General features: G+C 48.8%; 2 protein-coding genes and 1 non-coding gene across 7 annotated transcripts; 2 read left to right on the plus strand and 1 right to left on the minus strand.

The window, feature by feature from the left end:
• Positions 1-978: 978 nt before the first annotated feature.
• On the plus strand, positions 979-4,015 carry LOC118513074 (basic proline-rich protein-like). Its single transcript, XM_036058424.1, has 2 exons — positions 979-1,141; positions 1,279-4,015. The coding sequence occupies exons 1-2, from the start codon at positions 1,130-1,132 to the stop codon at positions 3,925-3,927; spliced, it is 2,661 nt and encodes an 886-aa protein (XP_035914317.1). The 5' UTR covers positions 979-1,129; the 3' UTR covers positions 3,928-4,015.
• Positions 4,016-19,750: 15,735 nt separating this feature from the next.
• On the plus strand, positions 19,751-25,127 carry LOC118513082 (2-acylglycerol O-acyltransferase 2-A-like). 5 transcript variants are annotated; one of them, XM_036058448.1, is made up of 8 exons: positions 20,220-20,458; positions 20,566-20,673; positions 20,737-20,898; positions 22,157-22,318; positions 22,399-22,496; positions 22,568-22,699; positions 23,724-24,265; positions 24,332-24,913. In XM_036058448.1, exons 4-8 carry the CDS (start codon positions 22,187-22,189, stop codon positions 24,487-24,489), a joined length of 1,062 nt encoding a protein of 353 aa, XP_035914341.1. In that variant the 5' UTR covers positions 20,220-20,458; positions 20,566-20,673; positions 20,737-20,898; positions 22,157-22,186; the 3' UTR covers positions 24,490-24,913. The 5 variants fall into 5 exon arrangements, with proteins under 5 accessions (XP_035914342.1, XP_035914341.1, XP_035914343.1 ...); XM_036058449.1 differs by lacking the exons at positions 20,220-20,458; positions 20,566-20,673; positions 20,737-20,898 and adding an exon at positions 19,751-20,025; XM_036058450.1 differs by lacking the exons at positions 20,566-20,673; positions 20,737-20,898 and having other exon boundaries at positions 20,292-20,458.
• Positions 21,001-21,103, minus strand: Trnay-gua. Its single transcript has 2 exons — positions 21,067-21,103; positions 21,001-21,036 (listed from the first exon to the last, which is right to left on the minus strand). It is a non-coding gene; the product is annotated as a tRNA-Tyr (tRNA).
• Positions 25,128-25,143: the final 16 nt, after the last annotated feature.

Consider the following 25,143-nt stretch of genomic DNA (forward strand, 5'->3'; position numbering starts at 1 on the left):
AAGTCCCACTTATCGATGATAAGCATCTTCGCTAATTTTCATCTCATCATGGCTGACATCAATCAACTGGTGGATGATGCACATCCTTGACTTTTACTCGCCAGTATCTGTTTTTGGGTGGCTTCGAGTTCGATAAACAACATACGGCAGTGGCAGTCTGGAGATGTCACGCTAGGATCAATTTCCTGCCTTGCTCAACTCGTCCAGAACTCGTCCAGCGCATAATGTGTACTACCGCACACCTAGACCACAGCTTTTGACCGGCTCGGTCGGGTCGTTTCGCGAACTTTATCATGTGTCCACCACACACACACACACACACACACACACACACACACACACACACACACACACACACACACACACACACACACACACACACACCAGAGAACCAGTTTTCACTTTCGACCGAAGTCATCTGAATGTTCCGAGACATTTGTTTGCTGACAGATTTTTTTTTTGTCTGCACGTTGTGTCCGATGTTTGTTTCTGGCAAAAGATTTTTTAATGATTCGTTCCTTTTTTCGCCCTGTCCTGCTACGGTTGGTGGCCGTCTTAGATTTCGGCACACCGGTTGGCCGGCTCTTTCTAGCGTTGAGGCACACCGGTGCCTCAAAGTTCAGCCAGCCAGTTTGCAAAATTTCTTTCACCCAACACACGGCGCGGTGCCTCGCGTTCCTGTCGAAGGTCACCGGTGTTGAATGATGATAGCTGGATGGATCTTCGAAGATTCGCGCAGCCCACCATCCGAAGATGTCGGCCGGCGCGGAGATGGGTGCAAAAAACAAATGCTTTGGTTCCATATTCAAATGAGCCAAAAAAAACGCGGACCGAAATGGTTTGGGCAAGAATATCGGACCACTATCGCACCTGAGCCTGAGCTAGCCCGCGTGCGTTGGATGGAGACATCTTCGGGGCAGTAAAAACTGGACTGCACTATCGCCCGACCGGCACGGTATAAATATGTCCACGCAAAGGATTCTCTCAACTAGTCTCAGTTCTGTGTAGCAAGGTGTAGCTGGTAGTGTCTTATGGTTTCCGTCCATCAGGGCGTATGAGGATACCAATCCGCCACACCGAAGAGTGCATTAGGATTTAGCTGGAGTTGAGCGTTGCGTGCCGGAAGAAGATGGAAAACAAGGTACGCCGCGCGTTTTTGCTGGAAGTGTACCGAGTGGTTGGCGACAGTGTGCAAAAGTGATCGTGGTTGCGTTATGTGACAAGAGATTGGATAGATGGATGATCGTTTCTCTACCATTATTGTCGTTTCTTCTGCAGATTGTTTTCCTACTCTTCCTAGGGGCATTGGTAGGGGCCTCGCGGGGGGAAGCTTCACCGGACGAAAGCTTCCTCATTACGTCTGTGAACAAGCAGAACTTGCTAAAGGCATTGCTTCAGCAAGAGTCAACGACTTCCGACATTGGTCGACGAGGATCGGGCCAAAAGGATGAGAACGGATATCATTACGATCGCCCAGACGATCCACTGTGTCTGGTGAGTGATGGTCCACACTGTCAGAACAAGAAACCCGACAACGGCTACCTGCCGCCTTGCGCACCAGGAGCATCCGGACCGAACTGTCAGCCCACGGCACCTGTCTGTCCGCAGGGTGGCGTTCCACCGTACTGTTGCACGAACGGAGGAAATGGACCGAACTGTGTGCTGCCGGATGTACCACCTTTGCCGCCGATAATTGTACATCCTGGCCATACTGGAGCGCCTATCGTGCAGGTGCAGACGTTCGTGTATGGAGCCTGCACGAATGGAGGAGCTGGACCTTACTGCTGTACAAATGGAGCAAACACGCCTGACTGCGTCTTGAGCGCACCACCAATTGTGATCCCGGCTCCACCGCAGCCACCGCCAACGAGACCTCCACCGCCACCACCAACGAGACCTCCACCGCCACCACCAACAACTACGAGACCTCGTCCACCGCCAACGACTCGTCCTCCACCACCGCCGACTACCACTCGTCCGAGACCGCCACCTACTACCACTAGGCCGCGCCCTCCGCCGACGACTACTCGTCCAAGACCTCCGCCAACTACCACTCGTCCGAGACCTCCACCAACGACGACGAGGCCGCGTCCTCCACCGACAACGACTCGTCCGAGACCTCCGCCAACGACGACCAGGCCGCGACCTCCGCCAACGACGACCAGGCCGCGACCTCCGCCAACGACGACGAGGCCACGACCTCCGCCAACGACGACGAGGCCACGACCTCCGCCAACGACCACTCGTCCAAGACCTCCGCCAACGACAACGCGTCCAAAGCCGCCACCAACTACCACTCGTCCGAGACCTCCACCAACGACGACGAGGCCGCGTCCTCCACCGACAACGACTCGTCCGAGTCCTCCGCCAACGACGACCAGGCCGCGACCTCCGCCAACGACGACGAGGCCACGACCTCCGCCAACGACCACTCGTCCGAGACCTCCGCCAACGACGACCAGGCCGCGACCTCCGCCAACGACGACACGTCCAAAGCCGCCACCAACTACCACTCGTCCGAGACCTCCGCCAACGACGACGCGTCCCAAGCCGCCACCAACTACCACTCGTCCAAGACCTCCGCCAACGACGACAAGGCCGAGACCTCCACCAACAACGACTCGTCCAAGGCCACCGCCAACGACGACCAGGCCACGACCTCCGCCAACAACGACGCGCCCTAAGCCGCCTCCGACGACAACTCGTCCGAGACCTCCACCAACAACTACGCGGCCACGACCTCCGCCAACGACCACCCGTCCAAAGCCACCGCCAACTACCACCAGACCTCGCCCTCCGCCAACTACTACAAGACCTCGCCCTCCACCAACTACAACCCGCCCAAGACCTCCGCCAACGACCACTCGTCCTAAGCCACCGCCAACAACGACGCGTCCAAGGCCGCCACCGACGACGACGAGACCGCGACCACCACCACCGCCTCCACAACCCACGACCCCGTATCCGTTCGTTCCCGTGACGCAACCACCGGTCGTGTTTCTTGGATGTCCGAACGGAGGCGTCGGTCCGTACTGCTGCACGAACGGAGGAGTTGGACCAAACTGTGACATTCCGCAGACTCCACTATACCAAACGTGCGACAACGGAGGTCAGCCACCGTTCTGCTGTACGAACGGAGGCGTTGGACCGTACTGCGTTGAGATTCAGCAAGCGATCGAGGTACGTCCACCGACCACAATCATCTACACGGATCCGACTTACCAGCCAGTAAGTACGGTCGTGGTGCCTCAGGGAAATCGTCCAATCGGGCAGGCTCCTTTGCCACCGCAGCCGCAGTACCAGCAGCAGCAGCAGCCGCAGTACCAGCCTCAGCAGCAGCTATTCCAGCAGCAGCCACAGTTCCAGCAGCAGCAGTACCAGCCCCAGCAGCAGCAGTTCCTGCAGCAGCCGCAGTACCAGCTCCAGCCGCAGTACCAGCCACAGCGACCCACAAACGCACCCAGCTACGGTTATCGACCTCAGGGAGTGAGCATAGTGCCCAGCTCTACAGCAGCCCCCTTCTTTATCGGATCTCGCACGCAAGGTGATAGCGCTGGAGGACAATCGCCGGCCAACGAATTTGTCCAGCCCATTACGCCCCGTCCGCAACAGGCTGCACAACCGACAAGGACAGCTTCACCGCCAACGAGGAACCAGCCCAACTCGCAGCCCAGACAACAGGCCCAGCAAACTCCACGTCCGGCCGCTCCATTCACGCCAAGACCGCAAGCTAGCCCAGCACCAGCTAGACAGCAGCAATCGGCACGGCCTCAGCGACAGAATGCCGGAAACGGTGGCTTTGACGGTGATTTCTCCAGCAAAACTCCCGTACGACCGGCATCCGTGGCGGGTGCAGGCCAATGCGAAGGAGCAAACTGTGAGCACGGTTTCTACTACAAACTCGGCGATCAGGCAGTCATATTTTAAACACTAGGGAAAGAAAAGCGTTTCTTAAGATTGGTATATGTAAATAAATGAATGGTAGTTCCGCCGTGCTCGATGGGACAATAACAAATGGTGCGCTTCGCTCGTTGGGCTAGAATTTCAATATCCACCCAGTTCATTCTGTGCTGTTTTGAGCAGACACTTGCCACTTGAGCCTGGTCATCTCGGTGGTGCAACATCTAGTCCTCCGCTCGATTCCGTAATAGCTGCGACATCAGCGATTCTTCTCTTTGTTGCCGGGACCAGTGTAAAGGTCGCCCATCCACTCGTTGCGGATCGTTGCGGTTCATCCATCCCTCGAGGCGTTGGGGGTCGATAATTTGTTGCCCATTACCACGCCACAGCATCCAGCACGAGCCTGTTATCTTGGCGGTGCTCTATCGATTTGTGGTAGCCTCTTTTCCGTGCCCGGATCGAGACAAATCGAGAGTGTCGGTAAAGTGACGCGTGACGTGACGAATTAGGCTCATTGCACTAAAAGCACGATCACTTGCCCATTGGCCCCGGGAAAGAGTAAGTAACTGCTGGCAGATGAATCGTAAGGAACAGTCGAGTCCAATGAGCTTTTCGTGCAACATCTGATAGATCGCTTTCCGTGTGCTTGGAATTCAATTATTTATGGCACTGAAGATAAGCTGCGGGATGTATTTTCGCCGACTTTCAGCGATGTCCAGAGTCAAATGGTTGGGTCATCTTGAACAGGTAGGTTATGTAAACGGATCATGTTCGATTGGATGCCCTGAAAAGAGGCATAGCTTTTCCGTGGATTAAAAGCGAAAGATTTGCTGCACCAAATCGCGAAGGTCAAGGTGCAGCTCTGCTTTGATCATTTACATAAGCTTGGCAAGAGTCTTTTGCATTCAATTTCGCTTCTCTACCTATCTCAAGAGCTGTGTGGGACAGCAAGTTCCCAAATAACCGGAAGCGCATGGTAATGCCCTTAATTTCGGAACCAACCGCTCGCACATGATCGTGCCCGTGTGAACCTTGTCATCACTTCAGGGTGTGCCAATAAGACGTATCCAACAAGACAGTCAGACCACAACAAATCACTACCGACACGAAGGACATGTCGGGTTCCCAGATGGTACGTTTTGCCGGTGGGAGTTGTTGACGAAAATTGACGAGTTAAGGGCAGACATTAGTTCGCGGAATGACCCGATGTCAAAGTGGAGAGCGCGTGGAACATGACAACATAAAACAAGTAACAACATCCGCCAGCACGCAAATACGATCGATCGGCGATCAAGGCGGCGTTGGATTGTTGGGTTGAGCGAACCATCTTATTACCGAAATCCTCACAGGTAATGATTTTTGTGGCAAATTTTCGCAACAACAGCGCTTTGGGTCAGGGTGATGTTGGGGTTCCTCCCAAAATCGTACGCAGACTTGCTTTCTTGCGAAAGTAGACACCGTGAGAGGTCTACACAATTCTGACTTCTCAGCTTCTTACCAGACTTCATTTTATCTGTGAGGCGTCGGATAGTGAAGGCTTTGATTTGGGGGAGTCAAATCCACAACCAATGAGTCATGGGACCCAATGCTCTAAGCAGAAGACTTGGTAAACTAGGTCCTCAGCTAAGTCCCAGAGCTATAAAGACTTTATCTACGGTTGCAAGAGACATAGAAGATGAGCTTTTGAGAAGCACCTCCATTAGCTCTCGAATTATCTCACAATATCCTAAACATTAAGACTCGCCTTACAGCACAGAGGACCTAGTCTTCAAGAAAAAGACTTGACCCAATTTTCCCTTAAATGATTCAATCAACTTCCAGTCATGGTTGCCGATGAAATGTACCTCACAAAAAGAAGACATTAAAACCAATTGCGCACCTCCAATGCTGATAGTAACTACATTAAGTCTTTGGCAATCGATGAGGACGATGAGCCTCAAGCAGGTCATTACAACTGATCGCACCAACCGACCCGGTAAGCCATGATGTGGTGAGCCGCTTATCTTCGCTTCACACGGCACCTGTCAAAGTAGTTGTCCCTTGCGCGTGTGTTGTGTTATTTATGGTCGAATTCTTCGGGCTGTTTTTTTCTGGGGAACCTAATCGGTAACTCTAAATGGGGAGGGATGATGAGGAAAAATTAAAACAAAAGCCTGCTCAACAAAACAAAAAGGGTGACCTTCGCTAGGAGCATCGCTTATTCGATGGACCTGCGTGCGTGGCTTCGACCACGTGGTAAACTTTAAACCGAAAAAAAGCGTAACCATTTACCGCGTAGAGATACTGCGATCGCGATCGCATTTTATGCTCGCACCATAAACCACCGTTCGGTCGCTGGTGGTCCGATGGGAAGTATGAAAAATGATGCCTCGAAACCGGACGATGGCTTCATGCAGCATGAAGCGGCGCTGATTAATGTGACCCAGTGCACATTTCGCCACGCAATTGTGGGCCGTCCGTTCATTTGAATAGTGGGATATGGGCGTGAAAATGCGGTCCGATGTGGAGCTGCGGGTTTTCCTCGTTCGGGGTGGCGAGATTTTTTCCAACCGGAGGTTGGTTTGCTAACGCATATGAAGTGTGAAACCGGTGGCCATTGTTTGGAAATGGGTTTGTGTGGAAAACTGTTGCAGAACGAGATACTGCTGGCCTTATATTGCTATCCTAAGTCACCAACTTTAGCGAATGTTCGACGCAGAAATTCAATCTCGAAGCTTCCTATAACACCGATAATGAAGTGACAAAGTGTCCCGGGGACCAAAAACACAAGCGATACTGTTGCATTTCCAATGGCCTAAGCTTCATTAGAATGCTGCCGCGAATAATGACCAAAGCTACAAAACAGGTGCTTCCATTCATTCGACGTTCGACTAGTTGGAGACCGCTTGGAGAATACTTCAAGCGCATCATAAAAGTACACCCACCCGCAGCAGGTCCATCACCCTCCGTTCCATTTCGGTTCGAGTTTATGCAAATGACCAGATCCGAGATTTTGGCAAATTTTGTGTGATGCGAAAGAGAAACTGCCCGACCTTGAGGATCCTGCCGACCGTACCATCCTCAAGAAGATCATCGGCGAAGGCACACATGAGCCAGAGGTCCGAACAATAAAACCAGTTCGATCGAGATACCCGGCGAGATACCGGTCCGCAGAAATGGTCGAAAGTAGCGTGGAAAAGAGTTCAAGTTTTCAGCGTTCGTCTGTGACCTTGGCGGGAATGGATGAGCGAGCGCGTGCGTCTGGGTCTAGAGAGGCGGCACACATACACACACACAGGAAGCTGGTTCCATTCCGTGCGGTATAATGGTTACTGATCGCTGGTGTGTTTATAATAAAACTGGGAATAACTTATGTATTTAACAGGGCAAGCCTTTTGTAGGCGTCGTCTCAGCTTCGCGAATGCAAAAAGATCATTGGCGTTGGGAAGTTCCTTCTCTGGAGGAGAGAAGAGCACGTGTCATTATTGTATGCCGCCTTGTGGGAAAAATGTGTCATTCAGTTTTCTTGAGGATTTTCCGATAATCAAATCTAAAAACTACTATTAGGTATTAGCGAAAAAGCCCTGTGTAACTCTACCTAGGCTTAGGAGACGCTGGTCTAGTCGAGTCTCGAACTCACAGCCATTCGTGTGATTGATTCTTGCTCTGCCAATTGTACTATTTCACCCGTTCGACTTCGTAGCTACTAACAGACTACTTGATCTCAATCACCAACACCTTTCAAACAAAGCGAACATGGCCCATTGTTGCAAGGCGACATAAAGCAGAATTGCAATTCTTCCTGCTGATGAGCTGTGACCAAATCATGCAAACGCGTAATTGATTTCTCCTAGAATAGAAAGCGAAAATGAATTTATTAACCCCCATCCACAGCAACCGTGCAGTAGTAGGTCACGGTTAGAGTACCTATTTAGAAGCGTCGGAAGGCCAGACCTTTACCAGCCCTTGGTTCGCGCATCAGGAATGCATGTCCGCACAGAACACGACCCAACGGATTGGCAGTGGCAGCGGAAAGAAAACCCGGCGAAAGAAGGTTCCGCTGTGCTAGTAGGTTGGCGCTAACTCGCTCATCGCGTTTCATGGACCAATGCCACCTGATGATGATGATGATGCTGATGTTGGGGTTATCTCGATGCTACGGCGCGCGGCCGATCGTCAATGATTGGCGTAACTTTTTCCGCCTACCAGGCCAGCGGTCGAAAGGGTGGTGGCTTTCGGTAGTGGTGGTGGTAGTAGTAGAAGGTAGCGGGCACATTCAGCACTGCCCTCTGCACACCGTGATCGTAAAGATCACGACAATGTTGTCCTGCTAGGGAGCGCGCGCGTTATGTAAATTGGTACCTCTTGCAGGTTGGAGCGACTTGCACCGTCTCGGTGGGAAGTTATGCGCACTGGCGAGGAAGATTCACACGGACAGACTCTGCAGGCGTGTGTGCGCGGTGTGATAAAAGCAAATATTTGCGGTTTGGAAGCGCGTGCGGAGCGATATTATGAACGGGCATGCTACGGCTGCGACTGGCAAACCACAGCTTGACCAATGCAGCACCGGGAACGCTGGTTGCTCTTTGAATGTGTTTGGGGAGGTCATTAGTGGATGGTGTTGAATAGGCATCCAAGGAAGTTCCTTCTCGATCGATCGATAGCTAGTTCCAGGGGCCATAATTCTTCAACATCCTTTTCCCTGTTTGAAGTCTTGATTCTGACCGTTGTTGGGAACGTTCAGAACTTGACTGGTTTAAATCTGAACAATTTTGAAGATCATCTGAAAAGATCGCACCTCAAGCAGTCGAGTTACAGATTACGATCACGAATTGAGGATGATGACCAAGGCTTGCCGGTTCGAACCATCCACCGCAGAACAACACTTCCTATTGGCCATACCGCCGAGAGCTGCAGACCCACTTGCCCAGAGACCGTCAGAATATCTCGCTGTGCCTTGGGACCGACTGAAGTGGCGTCTAAAAGTCAAGTACATCACACACTCTGAGCTCTGTAGCTCCATCTTGGGAAGGTCACCAGTTTTCGGGCCGACTGTGTGTGTGTGGTCACTGCCGAATATGGAACTGCAAGATATTCTCCTGCTGGAGCTCCAATGCAAGCCCAAAATGTCTGACCGTATCTCAAGTGTAATCGAACTCGTCGGATCCGTCGGGGAAGATTTTATGGCGCTTGCCTGCTTGTAAAGCGTTTCGGTGGTTTGAGTTTTATGGGCAGCGATTTGTAGCTTGCTCAAGTAGCATAGTTTTAATTGCGAAACCGGACTCATAAACGGAACCAGCCATTTTCGCTTAATGATGCCTCTTTAAACGATGCAGTTTTTGCTACAAGGAATTACGGTTTGTACTGATCCGATTAGTGTCTGCAATTTTCGCGATTATTCCAGCAGAACGTTAGGTGGCACTCCTCCAGCTCAGTTGCACTACTAGAGCACGATGACCTCCGAACACCTTTGCGTGCGCTGTCAACTCCCAGTTAAGCTGTCGGACGTGCGTCAATTCGTTACCCAGCGAGTTGTGTGTCACTAAAAACCCACTACGGTACCTCCGACAGTGAACCATCGTAAGTCATCTTTCAGACGGTTCGTGAAAGGTGTCCCTTGAGCGACGAGAGAACCAACGCAATTAGGTTGCATATGATGACAAGGGCGCTGATGCACCACGGAATCGCGAATCAGTGACAGTGACACGGGTGAACGCACGTACGCAGCAGCGCAGCGATGGGGTATTTTGGGGACCTTTTTTTCGGTACAAATCTCACGCTTTTTGCACAAGAGAGGAGGATTCTTTGCCTAGAAAAGATGCGGCGACCATCGAGGTCGTCGGCGACGTGAACCACGTACAGCGAGGGTGGTGTAATGTTTGCAATGCAGGGCGCAGAAGATTATAATTTATGGATTTTGTAAGGGATTGGGCAACTTTAGGTTTGCGAAGCCGATGGATGTTAATGTCACGTAGTAATTTCAAAATAATGTCAAATGTATTCAAATTCAACAGATGCTATTTTGAATTTTGATTTGAGCTCGCGTTGACACATAACAGTTAACACTCACACTTAGTGCGTTTATAAGCTCGAGTCTCTCACTCGAAGAAGGCTTTGCTATAAATTCAGCTTGAGATCTGCTATAATCAGCTCGCTACTAGTGTCATTTGCCTAAAACGTTGATTGTTACGCCTGCATCAGATGTGAAAACGGTTGTAATTAGCCACCCTGCCCTTCGCTATCAACCATAAGTCACCTGCTTAAGCTGATTTTAAATCCAACCCCGCAGCATAAGGCATTCCAACGTTTAACCTAATTTTTACAATGTACAATCCCTCCTCCCATAAAAAGGCAGAGGCTTATGTAAATCAAACAACGGAGCGCAGATCAATGCGTTCGCGTTATCGCGTTCGGTGAGATTTGTTTTGACTCGGTAACCTGGAATATAGGTTCAAACCTACCACGTGTGCACGGTTGCTGACTTGCTCTTGCATCACGTACGTAAACGATGCAGCACGCGCCGAGAAAAGGCGCTCTTGTTGACAGAAAGAGTGACATAAGCTTCGGCGTTTGTCACCACCGCGCTCCTCCGTCGATGGTGATGGACCGACAATAGGGTGCCGGGCGACAGGTTTCGGGAAGTACTCACTTTCCGTATGCGGTAATGATGAGTTTCACGAGACCGGGAGGAGTTCGCCCGTCCAAACACACCGTCGGCCAAAGGTGCTAATAACGACGGCTGCCGGCCGGGCATAAATCGCACACGACCAGGAGATTTTGTAGGTTAATTCCTACTAACCTACTGTGAGGAATGGCGAGTGCCGGCCCCTTTTTTTGTGTCACACAAGTGGGAGAGATAAAATCGTTTCCGCTTCAGTTTCCGTACGGGTACGAGGTTTGGTGGCCAGCTTTTACCTTACCTCCGTCGTGTGGTTAAGGTTCTCACGCCTGAAGGTCACGACTAATTAGCTGCGGTAGGTAGGCTTCAACAGCACTTAAGATGCATGTCGCTCGGTAGGCAGGCAGGTCGCGTACGACGCATGTCTTTTGCATCACCGTTGCAGATGACATTGAGGCGCTGATGGTGTGATTCTTGGACGATGTGGACAAGTCTGCCGGACGTCTAATTCAAAAACCCTTGACAGTACAACATAATTAGCGGCTAAGTAATTAATGCCTTCGTGTAATGTGTTGATGATGTACTCCCTTTTGGTCCGTTATTATTAAAGGGACTCATGTTTTTGGGCACTTTATCAAGAAATCCCTTTAGAGACTACGTAATTAAATTCTAAGTTGTTCTCTGAGACAACCGTCGGACATCTTCCCATCCATCACGCTCGAGCCAACCGAATAGCCGTGGAGCAAGTGAAGATGTCCACCTCTTCAAGAACCTTCAAAAAAACCAGTTCGCACCAACTCCCACCCAGAATCCGGATCCTCGCTAGACAGCCCGACCGAACCGAGAACACAACAAGTGTTCGTCCATTTTGCCACCATTTGCGTTCAATTAGCACACCATTAGGCCGTATCTTACGAGCTTTGTAACGACCTATTGGTTTGTCGAGCATGTCGATGCATCACCATCGACGATTCGTTATTGAGTGAGAACTGGAAACCACCCACATGGTGATCGCTTCTCGTAGGCGCTAGGCGTAAGGCTCGTTGGCCTCCGGATGGCACCGGACTGGACCGAACGGCAATCGAAATGAGGGCACCGAGGGCATTATATTTATTACGATTGGCAGCCTGAGCTTTGGAGGTTTCAGGTGGCTCGAGATGCACCTTCTGGTAGGTTGCATTCTATGCTCCGGTGAGTCATCAGCGACGGCACCTTTAAATACCGCCGGTACAGTACCTGTACAGTAGCACAATAGCTGGAACGGCAATGTTGAAGAGCTCGAAATGTCATCCAAAATATGTATTTTGCAGAGGTGGATATGCGAAATAAATGAATTTGCAACCTCTTTTACGACTGCTAGAAGAGATGATCAGTCACCAAATAACCAGAACACAGCAGATGAACATGATCATCCTCATCAAGTCACCGGGAGTTAGTCCAAGCCATGGGAACGGAATTGAATCATCCTCATCCACAGTACCGTATGTCCTTCGCGAATTGATCGTTTTTGAGTGCGATGATTTCATTTTAATTTGCGTGAAATGAAGGCTTCTTGGGTCGGTAATGACCAGCCGTACAGTAGAATCGTACAGCAGTTTCATCGACGTTGCGTACGCTCGTGAATCGCAAAACGCCAAACACGCGCGGTGACATTATGTGCAGTGTCACATTCATCTTCTTCAAAAACGCATCGGCGGTGGCAATGGTGGTGATCGTGGTTCCCGCGGTTTTGGTTTGATCGGGTCGATCGGTCTGCAGTCGGCCGAAAGTTCAAGACCAGATCCGAATCAGATGCGAAAAGGGGGTACGGGTGGGAGGGAAAATTAATCAATGCTCGTTACCCGTCGGCTGTTCGTTCAGTGAAAGGGAGAGCATTGGAGGTCGCACGCCTGTGCCAAAAAGTGCATACGGTTGAGTAATAACATCCGATCGCGTTTAGGCCCATTGGTCCACCGGAAACAAGATGCATTCTGGTTGATTTAGATAAAAGCAAGGTACCGTGAGTAGGCACTTGAATTACCAGCGGCCGGATATGCCAATCGGACTACTGCGATGGGATGTCATTACACCGGGCAACCGGAATTCTGACTTTGAAGCCATGACTTTAAGGCTACTTAAGGAGTTATTGCGAACGATAATCGCCGCCAACTACGGTCGGTGGTACAATTGCTGTCAAAATGTCAGCCACTCGATTAATCGTCAAATAGGGTGTGTGTGTGTGTGTAGATCGCGGCGCGGGTGTCATCTTGAAAAAGAAGAACAGATCGTCGATTGCGATCAACGAGACTGGACTGGAGAGGTGTCTTGAGACGGGCTGTTCTTTGTCAGATGTACGCTATTCTGAAAGGTTTAGATCTAGCGATATAGCAAGATGGATTAGCGTCAGGTGAACACCTGGGAGTTTAGATTCTGAACGATTCTTGAACGATGATCATCGAGATCCCATAGTTCTCTCGTCTACAAGCATTAGAGTTGACATTTAAAACCTTAGCTCACAGCTGGATATTAGAAAAGGCCTTTAAGTTTCCTAAATTCACTACTTTATGAGTTCCTCCCAATATCGCTTCTATAAATGCGCAATATCGTCTAGACGCAATGGCCTTCCATCAACCATTAATGGCCACTGCAAATTTGCAACCAGATGAACGCCGATGCATTTCAGCACCGGGACACACCAACCAAACTCTAACTTTCGCTAATCTCTTGGCCAAATGTTAACATCCAATTCACACAGCTCTCCTCTGCGAGCCGCGCTAGAATTATGCGAAAAGCGCACCATTTTGCAAACATTTGTTAAATGTTTGTGGCGAACAGTGTGTGGTGTGTTGTGACATACATTATCGGTTTGAGATGTATTTTAGCAAGTTCGCCAACCGTTGAGGCAGGCCCGGGAACTCACCAATAAGCACGCCGAAACTACCCAAACACCAAAAAGACAACAAAATGGTGAATCCCCGAGAGCCTCCCCCCTCGGTAAGGATTATTAGTCTCAAATTAGATATCCATATTTGTCGAGGTCCGGCCCGGCGAGTATCGGGGTGCCGTTCTGCACAGTTCGGTGGCAGTTAAGTGATTGCGTTTGTTGATGGAGCACACCGATGCCTGGCCAAGGAATATCTCGAAGACTCGAACCGCATACCGTCTAACGACCGAATGCCAAGGGATGAAGGCCAACGGGATCTTACTCGTTGCGGAACCGGTTCCACGGTTAGGCTCGAAGGTCTTCTTCCGTGTGGGTCCGACCGAGGGAAGGGTCAGCCGTTGTTGTTTGCCCTGTTGGCTAATGAAAAAAAGGGAATCTATAATTATTACGCGACCCGTCGAATAGTTCTCCGACCGAAGCGATTCCAGCTTCGGCACGACAGATTGGTGTCAATGATGTTTGAGTCAGCCCGTCCGCCCGCTCGTTTACGACCCCTCGATGGGTAAGGCTTCCCCGTTACGGATTTCGGGTGGATGTTGGCAGGTGGCTCACCAGTTTGTTATTAAACAAAATCGATGCACGATTGCAAAATGCCACAACCGACGCCCTTTGGCGAAGGTAAACAAAAAATCAAACAAACCGAAAGCCGATACATCGAATCGATGAAGCCATCGGATTAAAATTGCGTGTTTCAGTTTTTTGTGTATTTTATTTTGGAGATTGGAAATATTTAGATAGCGAGGTGTGTCGTTTACTAATGCGGCCACAGTGTCATCAAACGTTTAAATTAAATTTAAACTGGAGGAGATCTCGTTCCGTTTATAAACCGAACTTAAGATCTCAACCATCCATTGTAAACGGCGCACTAATTTACTCAGCGAATAATGCGTCTCATAAACATTTTCATACGCTCCGATCAATCACCCCACAGCTCAATCGGAAGCTACGGTCCTAAATTACCTTCCTCCCTCTACAGCTCCCATTTAATCCGATCAACCTATAATTGGTTTCGCATCCATCATCTCCATCGATCGGCTCCACCGGTGATGCCGCCGCTGATGATGACGATGATGAAGACGACGAGCCGGCCGACGGTGAAATATGGACAATGAAATGCGGCCCAAAAGTGCTATCATTAGCTGTCAAATGGACAACTCCACACCGTGTCCGTCTAAGCTCGTAAATCCATCACAATAAACGGGTGGAGGCCTGTTTGCGGTTGGATTATAAACAATCGGCCCGTTACGATCTGGTCGGGTGTGAACAGGGAAGAAGTGTTTGTGTTGATGGTAGTTGCCGTGGTTCCAAGATTAGCTTGGTTGCCGGTGGCGTGTAATGTTTAATTAATTTTGCATTTTATCTTAAGAACCGGTGGACGGGTTTGTTTTATGGTGGAGCTATTCTCCCCATTACAGGGCCTCTATGTTACGCTTAATCTTATCTTAATGAGTGTGATCATTCCTGTACTGTAGGCAGTGGTTGGTTTAGTTCTACCGGAAATCGTATGCTCTTTCCATTCGAACCTTACTCGAAGGTACTCTCCACCGTATCCGAACACGTCTTTTAGCCATTTTATTGTGCCGATGCTCCTAGACACACACTTTACGACAGTGCCACTCAGGTCAGAGGTCAACAGTGGCATTAGAGGCTGCTTCGGCCGATTGACCAGCTTTAATGAGTAATTTCGCGCCGAAGGACATACCGCTTCCGATGAGACTTCGAATCGAACGGAACGCTAAACGATCGCTCTCGCCCATCTATTTTCGGTGGCAATCTGGTGTGTACTGGTTGATTACCTAAATGTTTGCGAGTGGCTTAAAAACCACCTGCTTTGGAGGTTACATTTTGCTTTGTTTGTTTGTTGTTTCACGCGCTCAGCATTGCAAGCTAACCAACGCTAACCCAAACAAATCGGCTCCATCCGTATCGACGAGACACCCGCGTCTGGAATCTGTTGGAAGCGACGCACAAAATTTCGTTGACAATTGAAGATGACAGATTGGTTTGAGGCAGGTGTGATAGGAGGAAACCACGGGGCCTGTGTTTGCGCCTTGGATGTCTCATCGTAGCGTCGTAACACACGCCGGAGTAGACGTCAAATGTCAATGGGTCACCTAGTAAATTGGTGTGCAACCGACGCGCTTGATCGCCACCGGCTTCCCTCCCAGCCTTCGTTCCGACTTCGAACAGTGTGTGTGTGTGCGCATTGTCATCATCGTCATCAGAAGTTATTAAATGTATCCTCCGCGAAGTTGAGGAACAAAAAAACGCCACCCGATGGCGACATGAACCGTTGGCTCGATCTGTCGTTTTGGAGAAAAATCACGTGCTAGTTTTCAAATTTGAAGTATCAAATCAAATTAACTGTTGCCGCTTTGTTCAGGGCTTCTTTGGACCTTTGCTGCTAGAACTGCGCAATCGTGCCTTTCTTGCAACGGGCCGTGCTTCGTTTCTTCCGTGGTAAATTGCATATTGTCATTGTCGCTGGAATGGTAGATGTCTTAATAATATCGGCGAGGGCTAACAATTGCTTCTCGAAAATGAGTTTTTTGCTTAGAGACTTAGAACGATCCTCAGTGTACTGGAGTAGGCATCTTAATGTAGAAAGCCTGATGATGATTTGATATTAGCTTGGCCCGGTAAGCAAAGCTAAAGTACATCGAAATGTACTGGAAAAGGTGAAGGACAACGATAGAGAATACGATTTTCTGGAAACCTGCTACACAATGTTTACAATTGGCCCACCGAACGATCTTGAACAATAACGATCGTACAATAATGTTTGCTGGAAGCTCTCCACAAATATACGCCCAAGCTAACTCTGAACACTGATGTAGGAAATGCGGATCACGTCATCAGCTCGGAGATAATCGGAGGAATATCGAATTTCTGGCTATAAATAACGAACCCAAAGTTCCAAAAACTATACACGCTCTTTATATCTCACCCATCTACATCTCAGACATGGCTTTGACTCCACTCCTGGGTAGTGACCCCTTCAACTTGACCCTTTTAGGAGATTAGGACCACACGATCAGATCCTGCCGCCTCGGCCAGAACCATGCAGCACAGATCCGTGTGAGGTGTCTGCGGTCCACGTCAAAGATCAGTCGGTCGATCAATCAGCAAGGTGAGGAGGGTCTTCTCGTCGTATTCTGGCCCAGAGCATGATGATCACACACGGAACTTGAGCAATTCGTGTGGCGGTGTGTCGGTGTAAGAACCTCGTCCACCGATGCCGTATAGTTGATTAATTAAACAAATTGCATCATACATCGGTGGGCGCGGGCTGCGATATTCGATACCCGGTTGCGGAATGACACGATCTACACCGGTGGTGGTAATGAAGGATGAATGAAACGTCTGCTTTGAAGCATCGTCGAGAGATAATGAAGCTATAAGCTGCTAGAACGAACGAGGAAAGGGGATGTCGTGCGGCACCAAGATCCGCCACGCGAATTCGCTTGCTTTGTCCCGATGCCTAGGTAGATCGGGTATTCCCACCGAAAAAAAGAAAGAAATCAGTAGTGTTTGCCCAAAAATAGACTTCACAGAATGGCGGGAGATTCCTGACGATCCCGGACCTAGTGCAATCAGTTGTTCCTTTTGTGTGACGGCAAGCAGATACTTCGGAGAAGTGATCGTGCTTCTCTGCTGGCAGCGGTAGTCATGCGTTAGCTGTTTGTCAGCATTGCTGGCGGCGGGGTGGAAAAATTGAGAAAATGTGAAGGTTGACCAATGACCTAAGTTTGATGGATTGATAAGTTACTGGAGAGCTTGGTGTCGTCTAAGACATCCTGTTGTTGGCATCTCAGTAAGGCTTTGAGATCGATTCGACATGAACTGTGTATAACTGACTTTTACCCGATACTTATCAACCACTCTCGGACACTTGATGTTCCCCGGATCACACGCTTCGGTGGATGGCTACTCCGTTCTCCATACCTGCATCAACGTCAACCGCAGGAGGTCGAAGGTTGGACGACTCTAGAAACAGCACCGAAAAACATCCCCACAAAGACACAAAGCGTGCATACGCAAATGTCCAACCCTCCAGGAAGTCAGAACCGTTCAGAGAGGTCGCCAAATTTGCACGACCCATTAGTGATTCGGTTTCATGGCTGTCGGGGTGAAGCAGCCCGTAATCGTGTTTGGCTAGCTAATTCGATGCCTCCCCAAACAACGCTCCAACAACAACAGCGCATTTGATTATTCAAATTTCACATTAGACGTTCCTGGAGTGGGGGTTCGAAGCGACGAACCTCCGGCTACACCACTCTGTCAGAGGAAATGGTTTTGGTAGTTCTACGATACAGCATGCACCAAATGTTCTGCCGAGCTCAAACAGTGGTAGCTGGTGGTCTTGGCAAACAAGAATAGGTGGCCCATACACAAACCGGTGCCACCACGGATGGGTTGACATTTTCGCCCATTAATATTTTCTGTCATTTATCAATATTAGCCCACAGCAGCGGTTGTGCGGGCGTCTTCTGGATGGTTGGAAGCCATAGACAGGACGGGAACGCATTCTAGGACTGCTGCTACCCCGGAGATCGTGGGAAGACAGTCTCCCGCACCCAAATCTAATGTCAATTATTTGTCACTATAATATCACATTACTTTAACATCATGTCAGTTGCCTTTGTTTCGTTCGACACGCGATCACTCCTCACTGCTCCCGTTACAAGGCGGCAGAAATGAAGGTACATTTAATTACATCATCCGCGACCCGTCCATCAACCGGTTCCCGACTGCCTTCAACAACCGGACTTACTTTAATTAGTGTACGCCGCGGTACACCATCGATTCACCACCAATCGAAACGATGTCGATTCGATCACGCGCTCTTTGCTAACCTTTCCGACGCGCGTTGAGCCTAACCACCTTAGCGGGTTAGGAGGCAAGGGAAATTAACCTTCTGCCGTGGAGATCACGCAGGAACTAAAGCGGGGGAAAAAAGACGAAGCAAATAGTTATTACACGACTTAATCAATATCGCATTTGGGTGTTTTACGGTTGACGTGAGAATGTCAACCGGACTGCTGAAGATGCGTTCGGTGCGCCTGTAGTGTTTTATTACTCCCAGCAGCTTGATGGACTCAGTTCTAATTAGCTTTAATGTGGTTCGTGTTGAATAGAGGATTGAAATTGCAAAATGGCACATCGCAAACAGAATTTACAATATTCTCGACTGGCATTTGGATCTAGCAAATGGAGGGTCAATTAACATATGCAACTGTATAAAATAAAGGTTTTGAAAAATATAATAAAAATTTGTTCAAAAATTACTGTAATGTTTTTTTTTAAAGCGGCTCTACCTTCTGTTAACATTTGTACGTCCATTTAAGTGTAATTTAAAAAAATCGCTTATCAATTTACCAGCCTCGCCTAGGTTGACATGCGATGCGATCGCCATCGTAACACTGAACTAGCCGGCCTAAAGGGAAGTCCAAAGGCGAGAGGGGTGGCCGGGAAGGGAATGAAGATGATCTACGCTCGTCATAGACGCGAAGGAAGGCATCAAAACAAAGCACGAAAGCCGGCAATGACGAATAAACACCTGTACCGGCAGTTTAAAATGAACCTTCGCGGCGTGTTTGAAAATTGGCGACCAAGGTCTATAGAGATTGTGATGCCTTCGTTCAGTTTTTTACTCAAATTTACTATTTTTTGTTTTTCGTTGTCAATAAAGAGAGGAGCGTTCTTTTCACTCAAAATTTATATAAAACGACGTTTGATAATTGATTTAATATTGTTTTCTATCATCAGCGATCACTCTAGAATGAGCAGTGGGATCATCGTAGTGGCATTGGAGAAATACTTAAATGAAAAGCGCCCTCTGTTTGTGAAGATTTTAAGATCAGGAAAACATTCAAGAGATATCGAAGCCGGGTTGGAGTTTTCCACTTCCGGATGTGTGCTTACAAGTGATCGTTGCAGGCATAAAAACTGAACTCACATAACAATGTCATTATCTTCTCTCCACTCCACAGGAAACTATATACACACACACACGCATTGAATAAATTACATCTCTCTCATATTGAAGAAATGTCCAGCACGAAACAACCCTCATCCAGTATGTGGACGATAAAGGCCGGCGCACAGATCACGAACGCGAATCGTTGTTGTGTTTTTCCACCAATTTCCCTCCCCATAGTCGGAGAGATCATCAAAGACGCGATGCGAAAGAGAGAGAGAGTGAGAGAGAGTCGGTTGCCAACGTGATCCGGGAAAGAGAAAAGTTGGCTGTGCAATTATATACCGCCCAGACCAAGGAAACCGAGGAGACCTCTCCCATATGCGTTGTTGTTATCGGATTCTATACAGCGTCGTGTGTCCCATTAGTCACGTTCAGCTGGTGGTCAGAAGAAAGCGTTCGAGAGTTAAGAGGCTGAAGAAGGGCTGATTCATCAGATCGGAACATAGGGCTTTGTTCTTGCTAGCTGTCCGATATATTGCTTACATTGTACGTCGCAGTGTTGATAGTGAAAGTAGTGTGAAGCAGTTGTTCCATCAATCAGACTCAAAAGAGGGCTGGCGAAGAGGAGCTGTTGCACTTAATGCTGTGCCAAATCTGAACGATTACCAACCGACTGATAAGGTAATTGCATCATTGGCTGTAAACCTGATAAGATCGCGATGTAGGGAGGACTCGACGCCGATTTATGGTGCATGATTTGTCGTGCCAGGGGCCCTTTTTGGTGGTGGTGTTGATGGTGTCCGCAGGCATTTCCTCATACGGTGTTATCAGGGTTTAAGCGGAGATATAGCTGTCTGGTGGGCTGCGAAGGAAACTTCCAGATAAGCTATCGTGTCTCGAGAGAACTGATCAAACTAACAAACAAAAAGTGTGTTGCGTCGAGAACTACTGTGTTGGCTCACGTTCGGACATCCGCACTTCAAAAGACGCATGCGCCAGGGGACTCAGCGCTTTTCTCGTGACAAAACGCTCCACGAAGCGACGACGACCAGCAGCAGCAGTAGTAGCTCAGTTTGCTGTCCACAGGGGAAAGAGGCAGTAATATATTACGAGGGTAAACAAGCGTTGATTAACCGGTGTGTAGTTGCGGGTACCAACGTGTGTTGACCACGTTCTTGTTGCTCTCTTTCACGCTCTCACGACTACTTTCATCTCGCGCAGTACTTACTTGAAAATGCGCGAGATCAGTCGCAAGAGGACGGATCTGCGTTGATTTTTTGTAGTTTGTAGCCGGTTCGTGGTGATTGTTTACGCTACGACGACCCCCCGGTACGATACGACGACGTAGGTGGTGAACTCGTGAATTGTGATGCGTTTGCCATTTTTCCACAGCCAACAAGGACATATTGTGGACACAGTAAACAGGCACAGTTGAGTGATTGGGTTATTGGTGGTTTAAACTTTGTCATCAAAGAAACACGTGCTTCGGAAGGTGGTGGACATTGACGTCAGGCTGCACTTGCACTAAGGCGGTTTATGTGAAACAGTGCAGAGGTAAGCAGAGAAGTTATTTCGAACAAAGTATTGTTATTAAAAAAAACTGAAGGAATCAAAGCTGATAAAAGGAAAAAAAGGGTACAAAACACTTCTTCATATTCCTTCGAGCCGGATTTGAACCAGCGACCTATGGATTTCTCTATCATGCAATGTCAGGCACACTCTCTACAGTCCACCGCTCTACCAACTGAGCTATCGAAGGTGATAGACGAAGCGACGCTTATCATCATACCGGTTGGGTGTTCCTTTTGTTTTTTGGCTCATCGAATTCTATATAATTTTGGATTTTTATCACAATAATAATAAGTTTATGTATAAGAGATAATGTACTTAGAGGATAAAACCCGCAGTTAACTCAATAAGGACCCTTTCGGCTGGTATTAAATCCATATAAAACCATTATGCCGATTGTTGTTGCTGATTTGAGCATTTAAGTCTTATCAACGCAGCACTCTTATCCCGTGTTGCAACTCCATATCGGGCTTTCGTATTGTTAAGCATTAAGCCTGAAATAAATATCTTCTTCTTAAAAAATTTTACCCCACAAATACCTTATCTCACTGCAAGAGCTGTTAAAAATTCAAAAACGGCCTATATTGCATCTGAGGTATGCAGCTGTGCGAAAACAAACACACACGCACCGAGTCATCGCCCATTCCAATGCATCGTGACAATCGGAATAGCCCTCGCTTATCATCCCCCATGGCGGGGTTCACCTGCTGCTACTATCAATATTTCGGTGTGGAATATTGAAACATACAATCGAACTAGCGAGCTTACTGATAACGCTTTTCTGTGCGTGTTGGTACACTCGGCAAACACCCGAATCTATCGCCCTGAATGCTACGATTTTTGACATACTGTCCCGAGGCACGGAACGCAGTACACACACAGGACACCGAACGGAGTACACGCTGGGGCTGTGTTTGAAAGTGTGTGGAGTGTGTGTTAGCAACAGCACAACAGGCTGCTGCGATTGCTCACTCTCGGTAGTCAGTGCGTGCAGTTACATTCTAACCTTGCACCCGAGCTGATCCCGGCGCTGGCCCCGGTGAATTGCTAGCCTGATACCTGTGTAAACCCTTGTGAAGTGATTGTTTTTTGTGTTTCCACTGTAGTGTAACGTGTATTTTAATGTATTAGTAAGTTAATAGGCTCCCAGCATCACAGCATCCAGACTGGACAGGCAGGCTGTCATCTAGATAATCACATGGTGCGGTTACTACAATTTGTGCTTCTCCCACCACACACACAGGAATAAACCGGTAAGGTGCAATACAACACGATGGGTAAAATCGAATGGGCACCCCTGAATGTGCCCATGAGGCGACGGCTCGAGACTCTTTCGACCGCCCTGTGGATGTGGTTGATTCTTTTCGGTGAGCTGGGAATGCTTATATCTTACTTCCTGCTGCTGGTAAGTCCGCCCGGATGGGTGTCCTGAACAAGCCACGTGCAGGAATAGCTAACCTATTTCCTCTACCCTGTTTGGGCTAGATTTATGGAAACTTGTTCATCAAAACTCTCTGCGTAATCTATGGATACTTCATCTACACCGACCGGAAAGTCACAACAAACGGTGGCCGTGGACAAGGGTAAGGAAGGATATTGTGGTCTTTCTACATGGGACGATGGATTCTAACACTAAGCTGATCTACCTTTGCAGAGTAAAATGGTGGCGAGATCTGTTCTGGTGGAAGCTCTACCAGAGCTACTTCCCGGCGAAGCTGCACAAGACGGTTGATCTTGATCCTAACCGGAACTACCTATTTGCCGCCTTCCCGCACGGTGTTTTAGGGTGAGTAGGTCACGTCACGGCCGAGAATGGACACACGTTCTGTGGGGTTTGATTTTGGGCTAGACGGTTCGGTATTGCGTCGAAAAAATAATTACTCAATTTCTTGAGCCCTCTTGCCCCCCCACCTCCCAAAATCCAAGATGATTGAGCATGGTGGCAGAGACCCGTGCCGAGGCAATCGTCGTCGTCGTCGTCGTCTATCGAACGCTGATAAGATACGGCTGCTGCTGCTGTTGCTGCTGGTGGCGCTCTGGCTCTGGCTCGCCGTGCTCAGCGATGTGGGATCTGAGCCCCGCCGAAAATGGGTCCAAAGGGTTCAAAAAAGGGGCTTTTGACTTTGTTTACAACCTCCAAAGAAGGTTCTTCGGCTTTTTTTTTTTCATTCGGGAGATTTTACTTGCAAGATAACGCCACCTTTGTATTGCGTGCGTAATTGTGCAAAGCGACGCGCGATCGGGAATAGGAGATTTTATCGATTGGCTTGTTTCCAGCGGCGTTAATCTCCGTAATGATGATGACGGAAAGATGTTGAAGTTATGCAGGGGAGGAGGTTCGAGTTGCCAGCTCGTGGGACGGATCGTTTATCACATCGCTTTAAGCTGATTTGAATTATTTGCACGCTTATCAGAGAGGGACCAGCTTTGTGACATTGATTTGCGGCAGACATTTTTATTTGGCGCTGTCAAGTTATTGGAGATTTTAGAGCCTTTGGAGTATGTGCATAGGGTTTTTTTTCACGATTTTCTGACCCAATAATCTGAGAGCCTCGCCCAAGAGACTTAGACCATGGGGCTTTGTCTGAAAGTCCCCGTTAAACGAGACACGGCCTAGGGTCATTAACCAAGCGACCTCTTTTCATAGTTCAAAGGGTTGTCGCTCAATTACACCTTCACTCCTCCCCTTATCCTGGACCCCTTAAGACTGGACCCTCGCGTTTTGATGAGACTTGTAGTTATTCTTGATACGGAGATAATGCTCAAATTCTTCCCCAATCAATCTAAGTTTCGATCACATCCACTTCCAGATTGGGCGCCTTCATCAACTTTGCCACCAACGCAACCGGCTTTCACGAGAAGTTCCCGAAAATCCGGTCCCGTCCCGTGACGCTTAACTTCCACTTCGTGATACCCTTCTTCCGGGAGATCCTGCTAAGCTGGGGCCTCGTGTCCGCTAACCCGAACAGCATTCTAAGCCTGCTGAAAGCATCAAACAAACCCGACCAGCCGGTAAACGACGATGGCTTCACCGCGAACGCTGTGGTGATCGTTGTCGGTGGTGCGGCCGAATCGTTGCACTGTCGCCCAAACAACTACACGCTGGTGCTGCGCAAACGGAAGGGCTTCTGCAAGCTGGCCATCAAGGCCGGCACACCGATCGTACCGGTGATGACGTTCGGCGAGGTAGATCTGTTCGATCAGCCGCCAAACCCGCCCGGCTCGAAGTTGCGCCGGTTCCAGGAGTTTGTGAAGAATACGACCGGCATCGCGCCGGCTGCGTTTGTCGGGCGTGGATTCTTCCAGTACAGTTACGGGCTAATTCCACGCCGGAAGCCGCTGAACACTGTCGGTAAGTTGGGTCAAGCAAACGTTAGGGGAGTTTCAAGGAACTAATGCCTGATGGTTACTATCCTAGTTGGTGTTCCCGTGGAGGTGACTCAGATCGACAACCCGACGAACGAGCAGGTGGACGAGGTGCACGAACGGTTCTGCCGCGAGTTGGACAACTTGTTCGAGATCAACAAAGCACGCTTCATTGCCGATCACAAGAATGTGAAGCTGGTGTTGGAGTAAAGACCCATCCGGACATACCCAAAACACCAAGCGTGTATGCAGGACGTGGTCCAAAAGAGACAGAAACACACTACCGCGATCCATTGCCCATCCTGCGCACACAGCTCTTACGCTGGCTGGCTGACAACATTGGTATTACAAAAGAGAATGGCATCGCCCAAAGAGTGACAGGATTTGCAAGGATCGAGACTGTAAAGCTGTAAAGACAAACAACCGTAACTCTTCGATACCTAAGAACCAATCTGGCCACAAAGGGCGGCCGGTGATGATATATATGGCTGCCCGGTACGGGAGTCAATTACTAGCGGATAAGTAAACGAGCACTAGGCACAAACATTCGGTGTGTTAGCATTTAAATCCCTCTAGGCGTAATTGTATCCTTTTTTGGGGTGTTGTTTCGTTTTTTTTCTATTATTTTTTTTCCAATTTTTAGGTGTTTTTTCGAGTTTTTTTTTGTTTGTTTGAGCATGTTTAGGGTAAGCAATGGTAGAGGACATAGTGACAAGAGTATATCCACTTAAGGATTGGTGTTTTCTCCCGCTTTTCCTTTATTGCCATATGTGTAGTTGCAAGCGACTATCGAACAGTAAAATGATTGTTAAAATAAATTCAAAAAGGAAAGGGAAGCAAAAAAGAAATCACCCTTGCCGTTTA

Source organism: Anopheles stephensi, chromosome 3, assembly GCF_013141755.1.
Source record: "Anopheles stephensi strain Indian chromosome 3, UCI_ANSTEP_V1.0, whole genome shotgun sequence".
NCBI lineage: Eukaryota > Metazoa > Arthropoda > Insecta > Diptera > Culicidae > Anopheles > Anopheles stephensi.